Source organism: Macrotis lagotis, chromosome 1 (genome assembly GCF_037893015.1).
Source record: "Macrotis lagotis isolate mMagLag1 chromosome 1, bilby.v1.9.chrom.fasta, whole genome shotgun sequence".
In the NCBI taxonomy this organism is placed as follows: domain Eukaryota; kingdom Metazoa; phylum Chordata; class Mammalia; order Peramelemorphia; family Peramelidae; genus Macrotis; species Macrotis lagotis.
In genome coordinates this window covers 4,360,015-4,381,056 of record NC_133658.1, presented here as the reverse complement: position 1 = coordinate 4,381,056, position 21,042 = coordinate 4,360,015, and the positions used below count along the sequence as shown (strand labels likewise).

The 21,042-nt window shown below is 38.8% G+C and overlaps 1 protein-coding gene and 1 pseudogene across 5 annotated transcripts in view; one reads left to right on the top strand and one right to left on the bottom strand.

Annotated features, from left to right (window-relative positions):
• NT5C1B (5'-nucleotidase, cytosolic IB) overlaps positions 1 to 21,042 on the bottom strand; it is a 51,473-nt gene that overhangs the window by 11,242 nt on the left and 19,189 nt on the right. For 4 of the 5 annotated variants that reach the window (XM_074195021.1, XM_074195020.1, XM_074195022.1 and 1 more), the window contains 2 exons: positions 18,895 to 19,024; positions 15,543 to 15,665 (listed from right to left, as the gene is read on the bottom strand). In XM_074195021.1, the coding sequence (XP_074051122.1) occupies positions 15,543 to 15,665; positions 18,895 to 19,024 (253 nt within the window). The remainder of the gene's footprint in view (positions 1 to 15,542; positions 15,666 to 18,894; positions 19,025 to 21,042) is intronic. The other variant, XM_074195024.1, reaches the window with a different exon arrangement.
• LOC141493021 (protein YIPF5 pseudogene) lies at positions 9,501 to 10,370 on the top strand (annotated as a pseudogene).

The following is a 21,042-nucleotide window of genomic DNA, read 5'->3' as shown; positions in this document are numbered from 1 at the left end:
ACTAATTCTTCATACTAAAAATTACTAATCTATAAATATATTTATCAAAATATGTGTGTACAATGCTAAACTGTTTGCTGCTGAAGGGAGGGGGGTGGGAAGGGAATGGGGAAGGAAATTTTGTAACTTAAAAATGTACATGTGCATATCAATGAAAATAAATAATTTTTTTTAGCTTTTTGGTTTTTTTGCAAGGCAAATGGGGTTAAGTGGCTTGCCCAAGGCCACACAGCTAGGTAATTATTAAGTGTCTGAGACCGGATTTGAACCCAGGTACTCCTGACTCCAGGGCTGGTGCTTTATCCACTGCACCACCTAGCCACCCCTTAAATAATTTTTTAAAAGAGAGATTTTTAGAGTTTCCCTTGATCAAGTCTGCTAGACATAGCCCCCCCCCCCGCCATGAACATTTACCCTGGGTGAGCACTCCATGAAATAGTTTTTGCTAAATGTACATTTGGCATTTGAAAATGTGATCAGCCCATCAGAGTTGTGCTTTCCATAGTAACACTTGGATGCTTGGGAAAAAAAGGACCTCAGGATCTTACTTAGACAGGTGATCTTCAGAATCTTCCTAAGACAATTTAAATGGAAGCAATTCAGTTTTCTGATGTGATGCTCTTAAAACTCTCTAGATTTCACAGGCATACAACAATGAGATCAGCCCAACGGCTTTTTAGACCTTCATTTTGGTAGTCATTCTAATACCTTTTACCCCCACACTATCTTTTGGAGTCTCCCAAACATTGAGCTAGCTCTGGAAACCTCATTATCAACATGTGTCTCCCTAGAAAGTATGCTACAAAAGAAAAGGGAACTTACTCATAATATTCAAAACTCCATTTGCTTTAACTGATGGTTCCACATATGGATGATGGTGTGCTGGATCATGGAGCCCCTGGGTTTTCTTGGTGTTAATCGATAGGCCAGAAGCAGAGAATGGATCCATACTTTGTTGCATCTCAGCTTCAGTGGCTGCACTGATGCACAATCATCTGCAAACAGAAGATCATGCTCTAATACTCCCTCCACTTGATCTTGGCTTGTAGCCTTTTCAAATTGAAGAATTTTCCATCAGTTGGGTAGCTGACCTTCCTCAGTGAAAACCTTTAATAACATGGCTGAAAACATCTTGCTGAAGCAACATGGGAGCAAGGACACAGACTTGTTTCTCCCCTTTGGTGACTGGGAAATCACAAGAGCATCCAGAATCCAGACAAACATGCTGTCATGATGTACAATACTGATCAACTTCTTTGGACAACCAAATTTTGACATAATTTCCATAAGCCCTCATGACTGATGTATCAAAGGCCTTGGTCAGATCTACCCACACAGACCTCTGTTCCATTTGTGATATTTTTCCTGGTGTTGTTGAGCAACACCACCTTATCGACTGTTCCTTGACCCTTTCTGAAGCCACACTGGATCTCAGGGAGGTGACCATCTTTCAGGTGAATGTTAGGGACTGTTGTGTGTGGAAGCACTTGGAGATCTCGATGGAGTACTTGTCTCCCTTGTCATCCTTGTCTCCCACCCTTCCAAGGCTTGCCTGGGGAAGATGGAGGGGGTCCAGAAGGGGGACTCAACATAAGAGTCCAGGAAAGGGACTCAACATATGACATCCAAACTGGGACACAACAGGTGAAAAATGAGTCTAGAGCATAACTCTGGCAAGAATCTTGCCAGAAATGACTAGAAGAGCAACATCCCTGTGATTGTCACAGGATGATCTATTCCCTTTACCTTTATGGAAATGGACAATGGAGGCATCCTTTAATTCCTGAGGGATAACCTCTTCATGTCATATAAGCTAGAAAATTTTAGTCAGCTTTTGAAGGCACAATGGACCCCCCCTCCCCCATCTTGTTATTCTCAGCTGGAATAGAATCAGGTGCTTTGCCTCTTGAAAGGTGCCTAATGGAATTCAAAATCTCTTCTTCAGTTGGAATTTTAGCTAGGGACAGATTGACTTCTACTTGAAGTAAATGGCCAGTGCTTCTGATTTGATTGATATTAAGAAGACTATAGAAATGTTCAGTCCATCTCTCTAGGATCATATTTCTATCACTGATCAATGTGATTCCATCAGCACTTAAGTAGTTGAAATGCATTATATATCTTTGGTCTATAAATAGCCATTTAAAAGCACTTTGGATTCTTACTATCCACATAAAACTGAATTTCATCTGCTTTTCTACTGAGTCAAGAATACTGCATCTCTCTAAACCTCACTTGTACTTTACTTTAGATGGAATTAAATGCTGCTGTCTTAGAATTCTTGTTGGTAAACGTGTAATTCTCATATTTTCATTTTGAAGCTTCCATATTTCTCCATCATTTTCATCAAACCAGTCTTGATGTTTGTGATTCTCCTGACCCAGATGAGCAGTACACCAGATCTCTGAAAATTCCTACTTCTTTTCTGCTCCACTATTACCAAAATGTGTTTACTCGATTTTCTCTCCAAGTTAGCAACAAAGAAGTTAGCAATCAGAGAAGCACTCCAATCTCTTGAAATGAATTCTTCTGGTAGTTCTTTTGCTTTGGTACTATCTCTTCGGTTGAATGTGAATATTTAACTTGAAAAAGAATGGCTCTCCCATTGCCTTGCAAAAAAAAAAAAAAAGAATGGGTCTGTGATCCACCCAACCCTCTGAACCATACATTGCCTTCATCACTTTTATATATTATCTGTCTCTTCTCCTTACAATAACATAAGTCTTTTAGGTGCCAATGTTTGTTGCAAGGATGTAGGTATCCAGAAAGTTTTATTGCATTTAGGTAAATGGAAGACAGTGTTGGTAATGAAATCATGATTTGCAAACATCTTCAGTAGTAGGCCATTGCTGTTGCTGTTTCCAGCTCCATTCCTCCCAAGGCCTCCCTACCATAGTTGGCAGTCTGAGCCCGCTCTAGCATTATAATTACCCAGAATTATAAGCTTGTCCTCTTCTAGTGCACTGATGATAAAGTCTCCAGATCTTCATGACATTTTTCTTTGACTTCATCAAGGTCCATCATGGTAAGAGCTTAGGCACTGATGGTGGCATGGTCTTTGACAGCCAGTGGGCAATTGCACTGAAATGAGCCTGTCATTCACAGTTTTTGGTAGACATTCAAGCTTGTTGACTTGATTAGTTTTGATTATAAAATCTACCTCAGCTTCCCAGCATTCCAGCTCCAACTTTAGTAAGCTGAACTTCATTTGCCAGCCTTGTTTCATCCAAGGCTACTATTTGGATGTTATACCTGCTGAGTTCTCTTGCAACAAGAGCTGTTTGTCTTTCAGGTCTATTGGATCTTGTGTTGTCTATGACTGTGTGCACATTCCATGCACAGATGGTAAGTGGACTCTTCTTTGAAGTTTTTGTATGTTATTTTTATGTTTTGACCACAGGGTAGGATCTCCACCTGCTGTGGTAATCAGGCCAGGGTTGGGTAAGCAGACAATTTTTAGGACACATTTTCTACTCCTTTCCTCACACCAGGATGTAAATAGTGCAGTCCTTAGAAAGATGCTTAGTTACCCAGGGGACGGCCTAATCCCCCTGTTGCTTTCAGTGACAGTTCTATGGCCTGGGCCCCCTGGGTGCAAAATTGTGACCACAGTGCCAGTGTATCTGCACCTGCTGCTTTGTCACCTGCTTGTCACTATAGAACTTTGAGATAAGGAATGGTAAAAAGGGTATAGGTGATGTCTTTTGATTCATGCATAAATAAAAGTTGCATAAAGTCATTGGCCATATTCCTCTTGTCCAGTAACAAGAAAGTCAAGACAACTGGTGATGGCTCTGGATGAAATGGATGACCTTGGTATCTCTGATGCCTAGCCAAGCTCTTAAGTTCTCCACAGCACCAGCTTCAACTGCCTTCATGGTTGGTGGAACATATTGCTTTCATCTATCCATTCTACCAGTGGAAATCTTCATATTTTCAGGGTAGAAACCCATCAAACTCACTAATGAATTTGAAAACCCCTGTTACCCTCAACCTTAACCCATCTGCCAAAATGGTTTCCTGGGGTGTGGCCACTCTCCATGCTATAGCTTTTTGCAGCCACAGGTGAGAGTTGGGTGGCTCAGGTGGATGTAAAAGGTGGAAATCAGGTCTGAGAAGGGCTCAGCAGCTCTCATACCACAGGTACTAGTCTTGCTTGAACATACCCCAAGACTGGATAAGTAAATATGAGAATCATCAGCATAGAAATGGTAATTGAATATATAAGAACTGATGAGGTCACCAAGCAAAAGTATATAAAGGGAGACAAGGGCCTAGAAAAGGACCTTAAGAAGGATTGCAAAATATCATAATGCAGAGCTAGTCACACAAGGAAGTGGTTATCTATCCTGAAAACCTAGAGAGATGAAAAAACAAAGAGGAGAGAATAAGCCATAATGTCAAAGACTGAGGAGAAATCACAGGGCATGAGGAGTGAGATAGTGGATTTGTGACTATGAACTCATTAGCAGAGAGAGAGGCTATGTATTAGGCAAGAGAATGTTCTAGATCAAGGGTAGAGAATGTCCAGCCCTCTGACTATATAAGGCCCACAAAAACATTTTGTCTCACCCAATCAAGGCAATCTCAGGCTCAAAATTTAATAAATCCAAGAGCTTTTTTCATAGCAATGTAAATCTATATTAATAATAATATACATTTTTTAAAGGATAAATAATGTCTATTATGGAATAGATAGGACACATAAGAATGCATGACAGGACAGACACATAGCTTCTTGCTGGCTGCCCATGGCTTGTCTGCCTGTATTTCAGTGACTTGGAGGACAGTCATTACCAGTCAGCCTGGAAGTATGTACATTGCAAAAGTGCTAAAACGTTGTGGCTAAACTATGGTGCTCCAGTGATGATGAAGAGAGATGATTCTTACAATGTTGATGACCTTGCCTCCAATGATTGATGATGATGTTGACATAGACAATAACTCCAATCCAAACTTTATCCACTCATTCATAATCTACAATCCTTTCAAAAACTGAATCTCAGATGAAGATTAAGGAAATTACAAAGCAAAGAAAAGACCTCAAGAATTGATATGAATGTTAAATATGTGGGGGAAACTAGGTGGCACAATGGATTGAACATTGACCCTGGAGTCAGGAGGACCTAGGTTCAAATCTGGTCTCAGACACTTAATTGACTAGCTTTGTGGCCTTGGGCAAGTCATTTAAACCCATTGCCTTAAATTTAAAAAAAAAAGTGATGTAACATCCTACAAATGGTGACTACAGAGAAAAGAAAAGTTGATGCAAGGTGTCAATCTTTCCAAGAGAAATGGACAAATGATTATTGTGCTGAAGTCAAAGGCAAACCTTTGGGCATAGTCTCTGGTGATGTATTAGCAGTAATGAATAAAAGGACAATCTGGAGCATCATTATAGCTCAGTACATAATAAGCTCAACGAATTGGGAGATCAAATGCATCTGGATAAAGTCAATGCTCTTCAGCAGATTTTGGAATCCCAAGTCACAGAACACTCTGTCACGTATTGTGACAGAGACAATATTATTTACATAAGTTATATAGTGAATGAGTGAATCACAAAGAAACTTAGGCCTCATGAAGAGGAAGAATTTGTAAAGGAAGGCATGGTGGGTGTGCAGAGTTGTTACCACCTGACAAAGTAAAATTCAGTATTAGTTTGTCTCAGAGAAGCCTCTCAGTTGGGATTACTGATTTGGCACAAGATATTGAAAAATCACTGAAGGATGCTGCAGGAGATTTACAATTTTTCTCTGACTTGTGATGAGACAAGGGACATAATACATATTGCCCAACTGGCTATTTTCATTCATGAGATAATTAGAGAGTTTGACATGCAAGAGAAACTGCTCTCACTGGAAGCCACACGTGATTTATTTGAAAGACTTGTTTTATCAATGAAAAAACTTGAGCTAACATTTGAAAAGTTTAGTGACCTTACTATAAATGGGACTCTAGCCATGATCAGTTTGCAAAAAGGATTACTTCTATCTGTCAAGAAAGAACCAAATCATCTCAGTCATGATCCAAGTGTTTTAACTATATGCCATTTAACTATGCATCATTCACCTCTGTGCACAGTCATGGCAACTGAGCAATGTGATGTCAGTGGTCTTGTCATGCACAAATTTTGACAAATGCAGAGGATTTAAGAACCCCTAATTTAAGAAGTTATTAAATGATTTTGACTCTGAATCTGGCGATCTTGTTTATCACTGTAAAGTGCAGCGGCCAAGTCAGATGCTCATGAAGTTTTACGAACTGTGGGATGAAGTCAAGCAGTTCATGGAGATGAAGGGAAAACCTGTCAGGGAACTCAAGGATAGCATGTGGCTGTATCATCTAGCCTTCATGGAGGATATTACCAAGTACCTCTCAGAGCTGAACATCAAGTTGCAGGGCCCCAACCAGTTTCTCAGCTCCCTGCTTTCAACCATGAAATCATTTGAACCTAAATTAAGGCTGTGGCAATTTGAAAGAAATAACAAGGTGCATTTGCCTACTCTGGAAGGACAAAAGCCTTCTACAATATTTGAATCTGCTGGTGAATGTGTGAAACTCATTGAGGCATTTAATAAAAGATTCAAGGACAAGCAAAGTAAATAGTTGGAATTGAACATCTCTGCTACGCTGTTCAACGTGGAACCAACTGATTTATCTGATAAGGCCCAACACAAAATCAGTCATCTGCAAAGCAATGAGGGGCTGAAAGCTAGGTTCAGTGACTTCCCATGCTCTATGAACATGACATAAGCAATGATGAGTTTCCCACTTTGAGGTGACATGCATTGAAATATGCATCTGAGTTTGGAATAACTTACTGCTGCGAGTTATTCTTTTCAAAACTTACCATTGCCAAGAGTTGGTTGCATTCCAGATTGACCAATGCAAACCTGGAAAAGCAGTTTTGAGCAGCATCTTCATCAATACAAGCTAACATCACACACCTCACCAAAGAGAAGCAGTTCAAATCATTGGATTAAAGGTAAGTTAATTAGGTTTTTAGACCAAATATAGCAAGCTAATCTTTAAGTTGGTAATTTTATAAGGACTGTGAATGATGTTATAAATATGGAAACTGCCCTTGGCAGAAAAAAAGTTCCCCTACCCCTGTTCCAGATCTATACTAGGCCATCCTCAGATCCATGCTGGGATGAGGGGGGAAGGTATAAATTGGCAATTTTGTCATCCTCCACTCAATTCTGAGTCACAAATTCACTATGGAATGAGGAGTTGATGTGCACCCAAGGATGATGTTTTTTGCTAGGTAGACCCTAGATAATATGTAATAAAGGAAAAATTTTAAAACTCAGCAGCAGCAATATGACTTAGACTCCAGATACAGAGATAGATTTCATTTCTAGTTTCTGGTACACTTTGGTGCCTGCAAAGAAATAACCTGGGTACAAATTCTAGATCATTATATCATTTTGAACCAACTGAACTTTCTAGTTGCTGAAACAGTAGTTTTCTACTTTTGCTTAGACTCACATCTAGAGCTTTCAGAGTTCAGGTGAGGCAGAAATCACATTTTGTCCCAGATCAGACCACTTGGGGAGCTCTGAAAGCTGCAAGACTCCTTTTGTCCCTGAGATCCTGAAATCACAATACTCAAAATTTCAAAAAAACAGCAAGAGGACTGACTGAGACTTAATACAGAGCCCAGCCTTAGCATTGCATCTGAAGTCAAGGGCCATGCCAGAAGAGTGAACAAAAAAGAAAAAAGAGAAAAAATCCAACTATGAGGAAATGTAATGTCAAACAAGCTTGCTTGAGGAGAGAAAGGATTCTATTATTGTTCTTTAAAAAATTACTAACAGATAGATTTCAGAAAAACCTGGAAAGAACTGATGCTGAGTGAAGTAAGCAGAACCAGACCACTGTATACCTTAACAGCAAGCAACATGTGTGATGATCAACTATGATAGATTTAGATCCTCTCAGCAGGTCAACGAGCTAAGACAATTCAGAGAAAAAAATCTAGAGTCTGAATATAGACCAAAACATGATTTTCACTTTAAAAAAATTTTTTTATGTCCTTTTATGCTTTCTTGGATTTTTCTTCACTTTTGTTCTGATTCTTTTTTCAGAATATGATTGATGTAGAACTATGTTAAGCGTGATTGTATATGTGTAACCTATATCAGATTGCTTTGATAATGAGAGGAAGGAAGGCAGAAAAATGTGGAACTCAAAATCTTGCAAAAATGAATATTAGGGGAAGCTGGGTGGTGCAGTGGATAGAATGCTGGCCCTGGAGTCAGGAGGAACTGAGTTCAAATATGACATCAGACACTTAATAATTACCTAGCTGTGTGACCTTAGACAAGTCATTGCCTTGCAAAACAACAAAAATGAATGTTAAAAATAGCTTTATTATATAACTATATAATATTATATAATATATGTATTTATGTGTATATATACACATAAAAAATAATTCCAAAATATCTACATGCACATCTTCAGAAGAAAATACAACTTGAACAGAACTCAATAAGAATTCTTGGAAGGCAGGAAGCAAGTTTTTTTAAAGTTAATTTCTTTTCTGTAAATGAAATAAGAGCAATTGAGGGAGAAAAATGAAAAAGAAATGAGAAATATGGAAGAAAGAATTGGAAAGGGAATTAACAGCCTAGAAAAAGTGGAACAAACTTTGCCCAAGCAAAAATTTCCAAGAATATTAGAATAGACCAAAAAGAAAGCAATGACTTCTCAAGACAATAAGAAATATTAAATTCAAGGAAAAAATAGAGGAAAATATAAGTTGTCTCATAGCAAATAAATGAATAATTAACTAAATAATTAAAGAAAATTTTAAACATGTGAGAAAAAGAAAATTAAGAATGCTTTGACTAAATGCTATGACTAAAAAAAGCTCTATGCATCATATTTTCATAAATAACAAAAGAAAATATTAAAACAAAGGATAAAGGGGAAATAGAAAGAATTCATTGTCGCCTGAAAGAATCTCCAAAGTGAAAACTCCTAGGGATGTTACAGAGAAAATCCAGAGTTTCTTAGGTCAAAGAAAAGTTTTCCAAGCAGTCAAAAAGACAGACTTCAAAGTACTATTGAACCATAGTTAATACCATATACTTCTTAACAAATACAACTTAAAAAACTTGGAATATGATATTCTGGGGCTTATAAGCCAAGAATACCTTCTCTAGCAAAACTGAGTATGATTGTTACAGTGGGGAAATAGATCTCTGATGAAGCTTCGAGTTATTCCTGATGAAAAGACTAGAGCTATGTAGAAACTTTGAAATTCCAACATAGGAGTTAGAAACATTAAAAAGCTAAACATGAATGAATAATATGGCATTAAATAAGGACAAACTGCTTACTTTCAAACACAGTGAGAAGATACATATGTCCCTCTAGATCTTATTGTCATCAAGGGTCACAGAGGGAGTTTAATTAGATAAGTCTTGAGTGTTTCTGTTATAACTTGTTGATCTTGGGAATTTTAAGGTCATTGGAGCCACCACCACTCAGGATTATTTACAACATCAGGGTTCTACAGCTTTAATACCGATTTTAATTTAATTTATTATGGATTTCTACAAGACCAGCTACATCACTGACCCAACACAACAGTCTTATGATGATACTGAAAGGGGACCATATAGCAAACAATATAGTGGCTTTGACTACTTTCAACCAGGCCTATATGTCCCTCCAGACAAGTTACCACCACAGAAGCCATATATTGGATTCATTTTCCAGCCATCATAAGCAGACACTCCAGCAACACCAGAATCATTTTATGAAAACAACTTTGAGAATGAATCATCTTTATTAGAAGAATTAGGAATCAATTTTGATCACAGGTGGCAGAAAACATTAACAGTAGGGCACCCTTCAAAAGTAACAGATGGCAGGATCATGAATGAAACTGTTTTGGCAGGATCAATGGTTTTCTGTTTAGCCTCTGGAGCCATGGTATTACTGTTTGGTTAAAAATTAAGTTTGGATATGCATATAGGATCAGTGTCATTGAATATCTAGTAGTGTTTTGTGTGAGCTGAACTTAATGATTATGACAAGTGTCTTATTTGGTTGTATCCCTAGTGTATTGCCTTCTTCCAATAATCCTATCTTCCAGCTTTGTAGGGAAGAGTAGGAATTTTCTTATTGCTAGGATTATTGGATGGTGCAGTTTTTCTGCCTCCAAAATGTTCATTTCTGTCTTAACCATGGAAGGACAGCAACTTCGAGTAGCATGTCCTTGTGCTTTATTATTTGGAGTCCTTGTCTTTATTCCATTTTTTGAATTGAATAGCTTGGAGTTTAAATACAAAACTATAAAGGACATTGAACTCTTAAATTGGATCAGCAGATCATGCAGATTTAATTCTTGACCTTTGGAACAATGAGAATAAACATGTATCTCTAATTCATTTTGTTAGAACTTTTGCATATTTGGATTTACATCTGTAGTTTGTCTCACTTGAAGTTTAAGTGTTCATGCTTATAAACAAGATGTAATGTTTCTTTTCCTTTAGCTTTTAGAACACACACTTTATTTCTTGAAAAATTGTGATTTTTTTAATTTTATTTTTATCAAACAATAGAGGAAAGAAACCACACTCAAGTCTCCCTAGAAACCATATCACGTAATATATATCAGTAGATACTCCAAATTGGCTAGAGCTATTTCAAAAATGGTTTCTTAAGACATGGAAGGAAATTTTAATATATTTCAGCCAAATGTATTGGATACAAATATGATTCCTGATGAAATATGTTGTGAGTGTGTATTTCAAAAGTTATTCCTTTAAATTATTTCATATAAAAGAATTTGCTAAAATGCAAAGGGGTATAGAGAACTCACTCTATTTCTGATAGACTTGAAATATAAATAAATGTTTACATATTAGCCTTAGCAGAAATAAATTGACTAGGACTGACTAGTCAAAACTAGTGTTCATATTAATAGAGTGATATTATGCTTACAATATTTCCCAGAAAAATAAATCACTAACATTTTTGAGGAGGATGTTTAAAATATGGCAGTTTTCAGTGTTGTGGTTATCAATGAAAAATACATTCAATGCATAATGGTTAAATTTTTCTAAAGTAAATAAAAATCAAACAAAATCACAAAACCTTTTGACCTTTACAAAAGAATAGAAAAAGGAGGAAGAGGAATACACCTGAGTTGGGCTGGGGAGGATGAAGGTTAAGAGAAATTATTTCACCTAATCATAAAATACAAGTAGACATTTATATAAAGAAGGAGGAAGGGGTGGGGAACAGAGACTTGAACCTCAGTCTCATCTGGACTGGTCAAAAGAGACAACACCCTACTCCTACACACCAACATAAAAAGGGGAGATAAATACATTGTACACAGAAGAAACATTGAAGGGTCAGGAATTCAGAGAGGGCAGGAAGGGAGGAATTAGTCTTAAGTAAAACAACTCTAAAGTTATACAAAAATAACAATGGCTCTTTTAAAGAAGCAGAGAATGGAATTCTTAAGGGGCACTCCTACCTTGGGGAATGGAGGAACAAGTTATAGTATATAAATGTGATGGAACATTATTGTGCTGAACTCAGTAATATGATGACCAACTGGGATTCTAGAGGACCCATGCCCACTCTCTGATAGAGAGATGAAAGATTTAGAATGAGACAAATATAATTTTTAGATATGATCAGTGCAGAAAGTTTTTTTGATTGACAGAATATGTATATAATAGATTTTAGTTATCTTGTATCCTCAGTTTGGAAGATGGGACTGTTTGGAGTGGGAGAATAAGAAGGCAAATTTTTGGTTGACTAACAAATTCAATATTATAAACTTTTAAAAAATATATTGCCAAATTGGAGGGAAGAGAAATCATTGGTAACTTTGGAAAGAGCAATTTTGAATAGTGAGGTCAGAACTCACACTTTATATCACATACAGATTGGCTAATATAACAGAAAAGGAAAATGACAAATGTCAGGAGGATGTGATTAAACTGAGATCTGTTGGAGTTGTAAACAGATTCCACCATTCTGCAGAGCCATTTGGAGTTTCACTATAAAAACCTCTGACTCAGGAATACCCCTCCTAGAACTGTATCTCAAAGAAACAAAAAAGAAAAAAAGAAAAAGACAGATATGTAAAAAATATTTCTATCAGCTTTTTAAGTAGTAAATTAGAAACTGGTGAGAAGATATCCATCAACTGAGAAATTACTGAATAGGTTGTGGTATATGATTGTGAAGGAATATTTGCTATAAGAAATGATCAACAGAATGCTCTTAGAAAAACCTGCTAAGACTTACATGAACTGATGCACAATGAAGTGAGCTGAACCAGAGAACATTGTCAGCAGTAACAATAATGTTGTAGTGATTAGCTGTGAATGACTTAGTTCTTTTCAGCAATACAACTAATCTAGGACAATTCTGAAGGACTTGAAGCATAATGTTATCCATCTCCAGAGAAAGACTTGATGAAATCTGAATGCAGATCAGTCCGTTCTTTTTAAACTTTCTTTTTCTTTTTTGAAATCTGTTTTCTTTCACAATGTGACCTAACATGGAAATATGTTTTTATAACTGCATACATATAATCTTTATGAAATTGTTTATTTTCTCAGGTGGGGGAGGGGAAAGAGGGACAAGGGAATTTAGAACTTAAAATTTAAAAAAACAAAATAGTTCTTGCATGAAATTGAGAAAAAAACAAATATTAAGAATAAAAAAGAAAGATAATTATTTAAGAACCTTAAGAACCAGAATGAGGAGGAGGAAGGAAGAGGAAAAGAGAAGGAAGAGAAAGGAAGAGGAGGAGGTAGAGGAAGAAAGAAGAAATAGCAGGAGCAGACAGACTTTAATGAATTAAGAGAATTAGAGGAGAGAAAATGGAGGCATCATTTGAAGATGACCTTCTCAAGAACTTTGGGCCCTGAAAGGGATCAGAGATAGAGGATCAGAGATGGAGGATCACAGAGATCAAAGTTAAACATATAAAGTCAGAATTTTTTGTTAGTTGCACAAGAACATTTTTTTTGCAAGGTAATGGGGTTAAGAGACTTGCCCAAGATCACACAGCTAGGTAATTATTAAGTGTCTGAGATCAGATTTGAACTCAGGTTCTCCTGACTCCTGGGCTGGTGCTCTCTCCACTATGCCACCTAGCTGGCCCAGACATGAATATATTTTTAAGAGGACAGGGAATCAGGAGGTAGACAAGGAGAAAGTGAAGCATTGAAGATAAGTGAAAGAATAAGGATAATAGTGGATCAATCTTTAGGAAAAGACAGAATGAAATGGGATCACTTGTGTATGTGGAGAGGTTTGCCTTGGTAAATAGGACCATCTTTTCATATAAGATGGGTTGAAGGAAGAAATAATGGAAGATGGTAATTGAGTGATGTGAGATGAGGAGAGGGGGGGAAAAGGAAATTTGGTGTATTGTCTTTTTGTTTCGTATTTTGCATTTGCAAGGTGATGGAGTTAAGTGACTTGCCCAAGATTACACATCTAGTTAATTATTAAGCCCTCAGGCTGGATTTGAATTCAGGCCATCCTGATTCCAGGGCTGGTGCACTATCCATTTTGCCACCTAGCTACCCCAATATAGTGAATTGTCTACATTTTTTTCAATGAAATTTGAGGCAAGATTCTCATTTGAGAGGGGAGGGGGAAAAGGAGTCATGGAAAATTAAGGAGTGATGAAAAGGTCTGAAAGAGCTTCTGTGATGAGTTGGAGAATCGATCAATTAGAGATGTATAAAAAGATTGCCTTGATGTAATGAGACTGTAGTGGAGATTATATAACAAAACTTTGTAGCAGACTTAATCAGTAATCATCCCTCAGGCTGGAACATATAACTAGCCTCAAAGGACAGGAGCATGAATGTCAGCCAAGAATTGAATGACAGAAAGAAAGGATGAACTGGTCTCATAGTAAGAGTGAGAAATTATAGGTAGATGTTCAACCTCTCCAGTAACACCCTGAAATGGTGGAAGAGAGTGAGGAAAGCCCCCCAGTGCACAGGATGGACTGCTTTGGGAAGGGAGGCAGCCCTGGTGGGCCTGTGAAGGGCAATTATGACAACTCAAGTCAATGAGATCTAAGACCTCTGAACATTAAGTATCCACAGCAACCAGTACAGTGCCTGGCACTTAGTAGTCACTACCTAAATGATTATTGTCAAGGGATTCATGTTCATTAGGTGCCTACTTCTGTTTGATTTTGATGAAATAGGGTTAGCTACTTTCCTCCTATTAGGACCTTTCATGATTTTGTACAAAATTGGTCACTTTCCTACTAAAGGTTCTTCTTTCTAGACAGAAAGGGACCCATGCCAGTCTGTAAAACGGCCCCACCTTCCAGACCTTTCCTTTCCATGTTTTATCTAGTCTTCCATGTACAATAATGGTAAAAAAGATCCTAGATGTGAATGGAGCAGAGTGTAGGCCCCTTTCACAACTTTGATGGATCTAGATGTGTCTTTATTCCCTCTCTGCTCCCAAAGACTTCTCTTATCCTTTCTAGGCTATGAGTTCCCTGACCACAAGGTTCTCTCTCTTTTTCTGTCTTTCCCATGGTCTGGCAAATACTGTCTTCCAATATGCTTCTAGACATGTCTCTCCTCATTTCATGTCTTTGTATCAGTAAGGGATAGAGAAGCAAGAAATGAGATGAACAAGACCAGGAAGGATCCATTTTTTTGGCCAGGTCATCCATCATTGCAGAGTATTGGGGGGTACATAGTACTCCAAGTTTGACAGGAACAAATCTGAAAGACCTCATTGAACCTCACACTCATTTATCACATTTAACAGTCTCACCAAGTTGGCTAGGTCATATTCAATGGATTAGGAGTCATTGCATTAATCCCTAATACATATAAACTGAACAGGTTGGATGACATGATCCCTGAGGTCTCTTCTGGTTCTAAATCCTAAGATCCATCTATCAGTAACAGGGAATAGGGATCAAGAGGCTGAAGAGAGAAAGGAGCACTTGGAAAAGGAAGAGGCAATTTCTCACTTTGTCAGATTCACTCCTGTGGTCCTGTTATGGTTATGAATTATTGAACTTTTTGAGATTTACTTCCCTCTCCTCTTCCCCCCCCCCACATAGATCTCCTTGAGGGTCATGAAGTATTACTTTTCATCCCATTATAGGGTATTGTATATACTTGGGTACTCCTTATAAAGCTTGAAAAATTGCATTGAGTGGAAGTAGGATTGCTAAAGGGTGGGAAAGAGGCATGAAGGAAGACAGGAACAAGGAAGAAATGCTAGAAAACTACAATCCCAAGCATGGTGGTGAGAAAAAAAAGGCAACTTAGGAGCCGTGTTCTCCTGTTTCTGATGTGCAAGTTACAACCTCTCAGAATTTCCTGAGATTGTTAGATGCAGAGAAAATACAACCTTGCATTTGGAGGAGGGAGTTACTTCACATGGGACTGTCTGCATTCCAATGAAATTATAGGTCTAGTACCTAATTCAACATTTGTATACTGATGAAAGCTATCAAAAAAAAAAAAACAAAAAAAAGAGCAAAACCAACAAACCCATACCTTCTTCTATGGCTTCATGTACCTTATCAGAATCTGCAGAAAGATATAAGTTTGTAAGGTACGTCTTTAGATAGCCAATAGGGCTTTCTCCGCCAGTCATGCAAAAGCGGTCAATTAACAAGCCTATGAACAAACAAGATAACCATTGTGATGTTAGGAAACTATAACACAAATTCAGTTAATACATTACTAATATTGGAAGTATAGCTTATATTAGAAGGTCTACAATTTATGATATTAATCACATGGTTTACAATTTAAAGATAGATTCTAATGAGAATTCTTGTGTGCCTTAAATAAGAGGTGCTTTAGATTTCATAGATTCACAGTGTTTTGGATCTCAAAGGGAAATCAGAAGTCATTTATCCATTAAAATCACAATATGTCCTGGGCTTCTGTGAACCCGTATTGCATTTTGTTCATTATCTCTGAGGCAGAGGTTATCTTGTATCTTTGAATCCTCAGTTTCAAGTAAAGGTCCTTTTACAGAATAGATGCTTAAAATGACATTGAATTTATAAACTGTGTATACAGGCACATCCACACAGGCATGCTCAGACACAGACATTGGGAGACATACCCAGATGAGTCTCAGGTGACATACTGTTTGTTTGTTGGCTTATTTAAACTTCATACACTGATGAAATTCATTCTATCAAGACCCTCCCCAAACAAGTGAGGTTGGATTTTTTTTAAGTCAATGGGAAGCCAACAAAAATCTATGCAACTCTCAATATTAATCCAAGCTATTCCATACGGAGTCCCACTTGAAAGCCCTGGGACTTGGGCTGACCATAAAATCAATCTGAGCCTTCTCCCTTTGAAAAATAGAAATAACTTCTGACTTTCAGCTCTTCAGTGGTGGTCATAAGGTCAAATTATTCAGTGGCTGTGAAAGTGTTTTGTAATCTGAAAAAGGATCAGCTCTGTTTCCCCAAATACAAGCTTCATTATCCCACTAGAATGTGATTTCTCTTGTTCTCGACTCATCCTCAGAGTCAGTATGGTTATCTCTTTTGTCCCCAGAGCACCTGGAATAGGGCCTTGCTCATATGAGATGTTATTTACTGAATAACTGTCTAATGGATTTCTTCCCCAAGACTTTGTCCGTGGTGCCCCCTCACAAGGGCACACAGGGCTAGGACACCTCACATCTCCAATCCTGCACTTATTCTCAGGTAATGCCTCTTGCGTATCACATCTTTGCTGATTCTCTTTGCTGCTCTCTGTGTGGGGGCTTTTGCTGAGCTACTTCTTGCTGCCCTTGGATGATCATCAGCCAAGTTGGCCCATTTGCTTTCTGCTACTACCTGCTGTTAAACCTCTCCCACACTAGGAGAGCAAAACTCTTCAGTCCACTTAACCTAAAGCTCCACCAGGATGCCAACAAATACCAGATGAAGCCCTGAAGCAAGGACTAAGTTTGCTCAGTTTTCCTGAGCTTGCCTAGATCCAACCAACTATTCTCACCTGAGGTTAAGGAAGACCTTTAATTCTTGTCTAGTCTCTGGTCTTCAGTCTGCATCCTGTCCAAGCCTTTACTCAAGAAAACCACCAAGGAGCCATGTATGTCTAAGGTGATGAGGCTCCTCTCAGTTCCCCATTATGTACTTACCCTTGGAATAGCTTGGGCCCTGGGGGTAAAAGCAAAAGGGCAAAGTGACTCTGGCAGGACCAAATGTATAGAGCCTTCCCCTGCAAACTTCTTTATTATGCCTTTCTTGCAGCAGAGTTTTCCTGTAACAGGGAGTGCTTCTGAATAACTAAAACTGTACAAAGTGGCTTCCTCTTACCATAGAAAGTTCTCTCTCCTGGAGAAATGCACCATTTATATGGTGTGTTGTAGGGGAAGGGGTGTTTTATTGGTGTGAGTCAGACACCTCTAGTCTGCCTCAATCACTTCTCTTGTTCTTCCAGTGGGAGTCAAAGAATTTGGCTGAATACTTATAGTCTTATGAGAGGATCAGGACAAATGAGGTAGTATTTCTATTTTGTATTTTTAGTTTTTGCAAGGCAGTGGGGTTAAGTGACTTGCCCAAGGTCACACAGCTAGGTGATTATTATGTGTCTGAGATCAGATTTGAACTCAGTTCCTCCTGAAGTGCCCTTTCCACTGCACCACTTAGCTGCCCCATGAGGTAGTATTTCTTGACCTGGGTGACCAGAATTATGGGAGACTGGATCCCAAGCCCTGTGAAGATTCACTGGAGATGTTCCAAATGCTTCCTCAGAGGAGGTGCAGAGGAGGGAGGTATGCAAGCTGTCTTTAGCTATTTGATGGACTGTCAGGTAGAAGATAGGGCATAGCACTTACTCAGTTTGGCTTATAAGGGAAAGATGAGAAGGAAGGCAGAGAAGCTCCATGGAGACAAATTCAGGCTTTTTTACATAAGGAAATACTTTCTAATAGTGAAGATCAAAGGTGGACTGAACTACCTTAGTAGGTGGTAGACTCTCCTGACCAGGGGTCTATAAGCAGAAGCTGTTGAGGAGCTTTCTGCTTAGAAGGGAGACTCAGTCAATGACCTGGAGTTCCCTTCCTGTCCTAGAGTTCATAGATCTGTCATTTTAATTGGTTATGAGTCACTTGCAGAGATGGCAAGAATATTTGTTTCCTTTGTATCAAAGGAAATGATAGAGTGACTTCTCAATTTTTTGTATTAGACTGAGTCAAAAAGAGGGTATTAGCATCATTCACTAGTTCTACCTAAAGCAGAAGGACATGGGACCATTTCCTAGGTTCTTCAAAACATTCTTTAAACATAGGGCTGACACTTTTCAGTGGAATTTCATCAATAGAATGTTCCATCTAAAATGAAGATGTGTGTGTGGAGGTGGGGGGGAGACTGAATGACAATCAACCAGTCATACCGTAGAAAGAGATTTGAGTTTTAGATACGAGTTAGACAAGATGACTTTTGAAATCAGTTCCAATTCTGAGATTATAAAATTCTAAGGTTAGGAAAAAGGAGGAGAGCCTAGTTAAATATTTAACAAGTTTAACATGTGAATAGATTGTTTGATCATAGAAAGAATGCCTCATGATTGACAGGTCCTTGATGTCAAGTTCAGAAGTTTAAAACCAAACAAAACAGAAAACAGAAATGCATTGCAGGACCTGGGATTAAGACCTTGAAATTCACTTTTGACAAGTTAAGTCCAGAGCTTTGGCCAAGCCCTGTCGCTGCAGTTGGAAACGCACATGGCAGCTCTTGTTCTGACATTTGCAAATAAACACTAGCTGTGCAGCCCGAGTGTCCACATCAACTGGGTCACGGGAAGCAGAGCCCAGCAGCCCCCTGGCCGGGGCCCCAGACACGTCCTCCATGCGCTGTTTATTTGATTTACTTACCATGGTGATTGATGCTGTTGAGGAGCCTCAGTCCCACTTGGGCATGGTTATTAGATATCAGCACAATATCAAACAAGTCCTGTTCACTGGGATAAAGACTGCGCAGTCTGGCATTGACATGCTGCAGAGCCTGTGGGTTACAAACATCAAGGTGCGTGTGTCAGCCTGGTAGGCCCAGAGACCAGCTGCTGACAGGGAGCCAGACTTGCTTCTTGAGGACCTCAACAACCTCTCATAACCAAAAGAAAAAGCACAGACAGGTGGGGAACATTTGCTTTTATGGGGGAGAGCATGGAAGGGATTAGGCCTGTGACTGTCCAGGTGAGAAAGGCCCTCCCTTCAATGATGTGGTATGAATGTATGGAGAGATCCTGAGCCAAAATGGATCTGAGATGATGTGTCTTATGGAACTGGTAGTGATGGTCAGGGGTGGGGGGGAAATTCACTGCACTGAGAAATAGATATGAGTTCTGGTCCCAGATTTACCATGAAAAACTATCTTAGGTAAGGAACTTTCCAGTATGAATAGGGAGGAGAGGGGTCAGCAAAAGAGCCCTGGTTTTGGGGTCACAGCAAGCTTGATCTTCAGACTCTAGCACACATGAGCTACCCATCAGAAGTGCCACCTCTGGCTGAAATGTGGACAGCAGACCCCTCCATGAGCTACTTGGCAAGAACTCATCATATACCCACCCCAATAAATTCCTGGAGAGTAAAGCCTGCTGAGACAGACAGGCCCTTTCACTATGGGGCAACTCTCACTGTAGGCTGGATACAAAGTCCAAAATGTTCCCTCCACAAGGACAAGTCTAAAGTGTCTTCAGGCTTTCCAGGGCTTCATTATATCCTTCCTAAGTTTGCCAATGTCTTCAGGTTAAAGTCCTTGATTCATTCAGCTTATCTTAAGTTGGACAACACTGAAAGCCCTTCTAGCAACTAGGAAGCACTATGGTTGGAAGGGTAAGACCAGGAATCCAAAAGAAGAGCTCAAATCCCAGCACTTCATTGTAATTGAATCCTCACAAGTCACCAGATTTCTTTAAGCCTCAGTCTTATCATCTGTAAAATAGGGTAATACCAACACAAGATGATCTGTACAAAGCACTTTGCAAACCTTAATAGTCCTTTAGGGAGGCTAGTTATTAGCACCATTGTCATCTTCATCATCATCATCATTGCTGCCACCACCAGTACCACCATCATTATCATCATCACCACCACCATCATGACCCTCCTGCTCCTCACCACCACCACCACTACCACTACCACTACCACTACCAGTATCATCATCACCATCACTATCATCCTCTTCATCACCACTACCACCACTACCATCATCCTAGTTGCATTCCCCTAAACATTTTCCACATAACTACATTTTTTTCCTGAAACATGGCACCTAGACCTGAGTGTCAAATTCTAGATATGGTCTGTACAGAGCAGACAGTGGGTTTATGATCTTACCAGGCCTGGACACCATTTTCCCCTTAGTATACCTAAGATAACATTAACCTTTTAGGTATCTATATCACATTGTTGATTCCTATATCAAAGTTAAAGTTCACCAAAATCCTTAGATCTTTGTTCTTCTCTGCCCACACATATACTTGTGAAATTTCTTTTTTCTTTCTCCATTCAAGTGAAATCTAATTCTATTTGACCCAATGTTCTTTTCTATCAAGATCTTTCTGGATCCAATCTATCGTCTAGTGAATGAGCTACTCATCCTTGCTTTGAGTCATCTGTCAATCCAATAAGCATGTCTTCTGCCTCAACCCAAGGCAACCATCAGAATGTCAAACATCCAGAGACCATTGTTGCTCCCTGCCACAGTCCACTGGGGACCTCTTTTCACATTCTTATCCAAACATTAATGACTAGGTATTAACCATCAGGTCATGTGCCTGCTCATTCAGTTCTGAATTCACCAGACTGTGATGTTAGCTGGTTCCCATGTTTTCATGTGATTCAGAGGAGCAGCACGAGAGTCATTAATTTTGACAAAACCCAGTTTTGCAATTCTTCCTAATTTATAAATACAGTAGCCTTGTAGCCTAGCATGCCTATTCTGGATGAAGACATGCTGGATCTTTGTGATCACTTCTTCCTTTTTGAAACATTTCATGACCATCCTCTTAGTAATCTAAC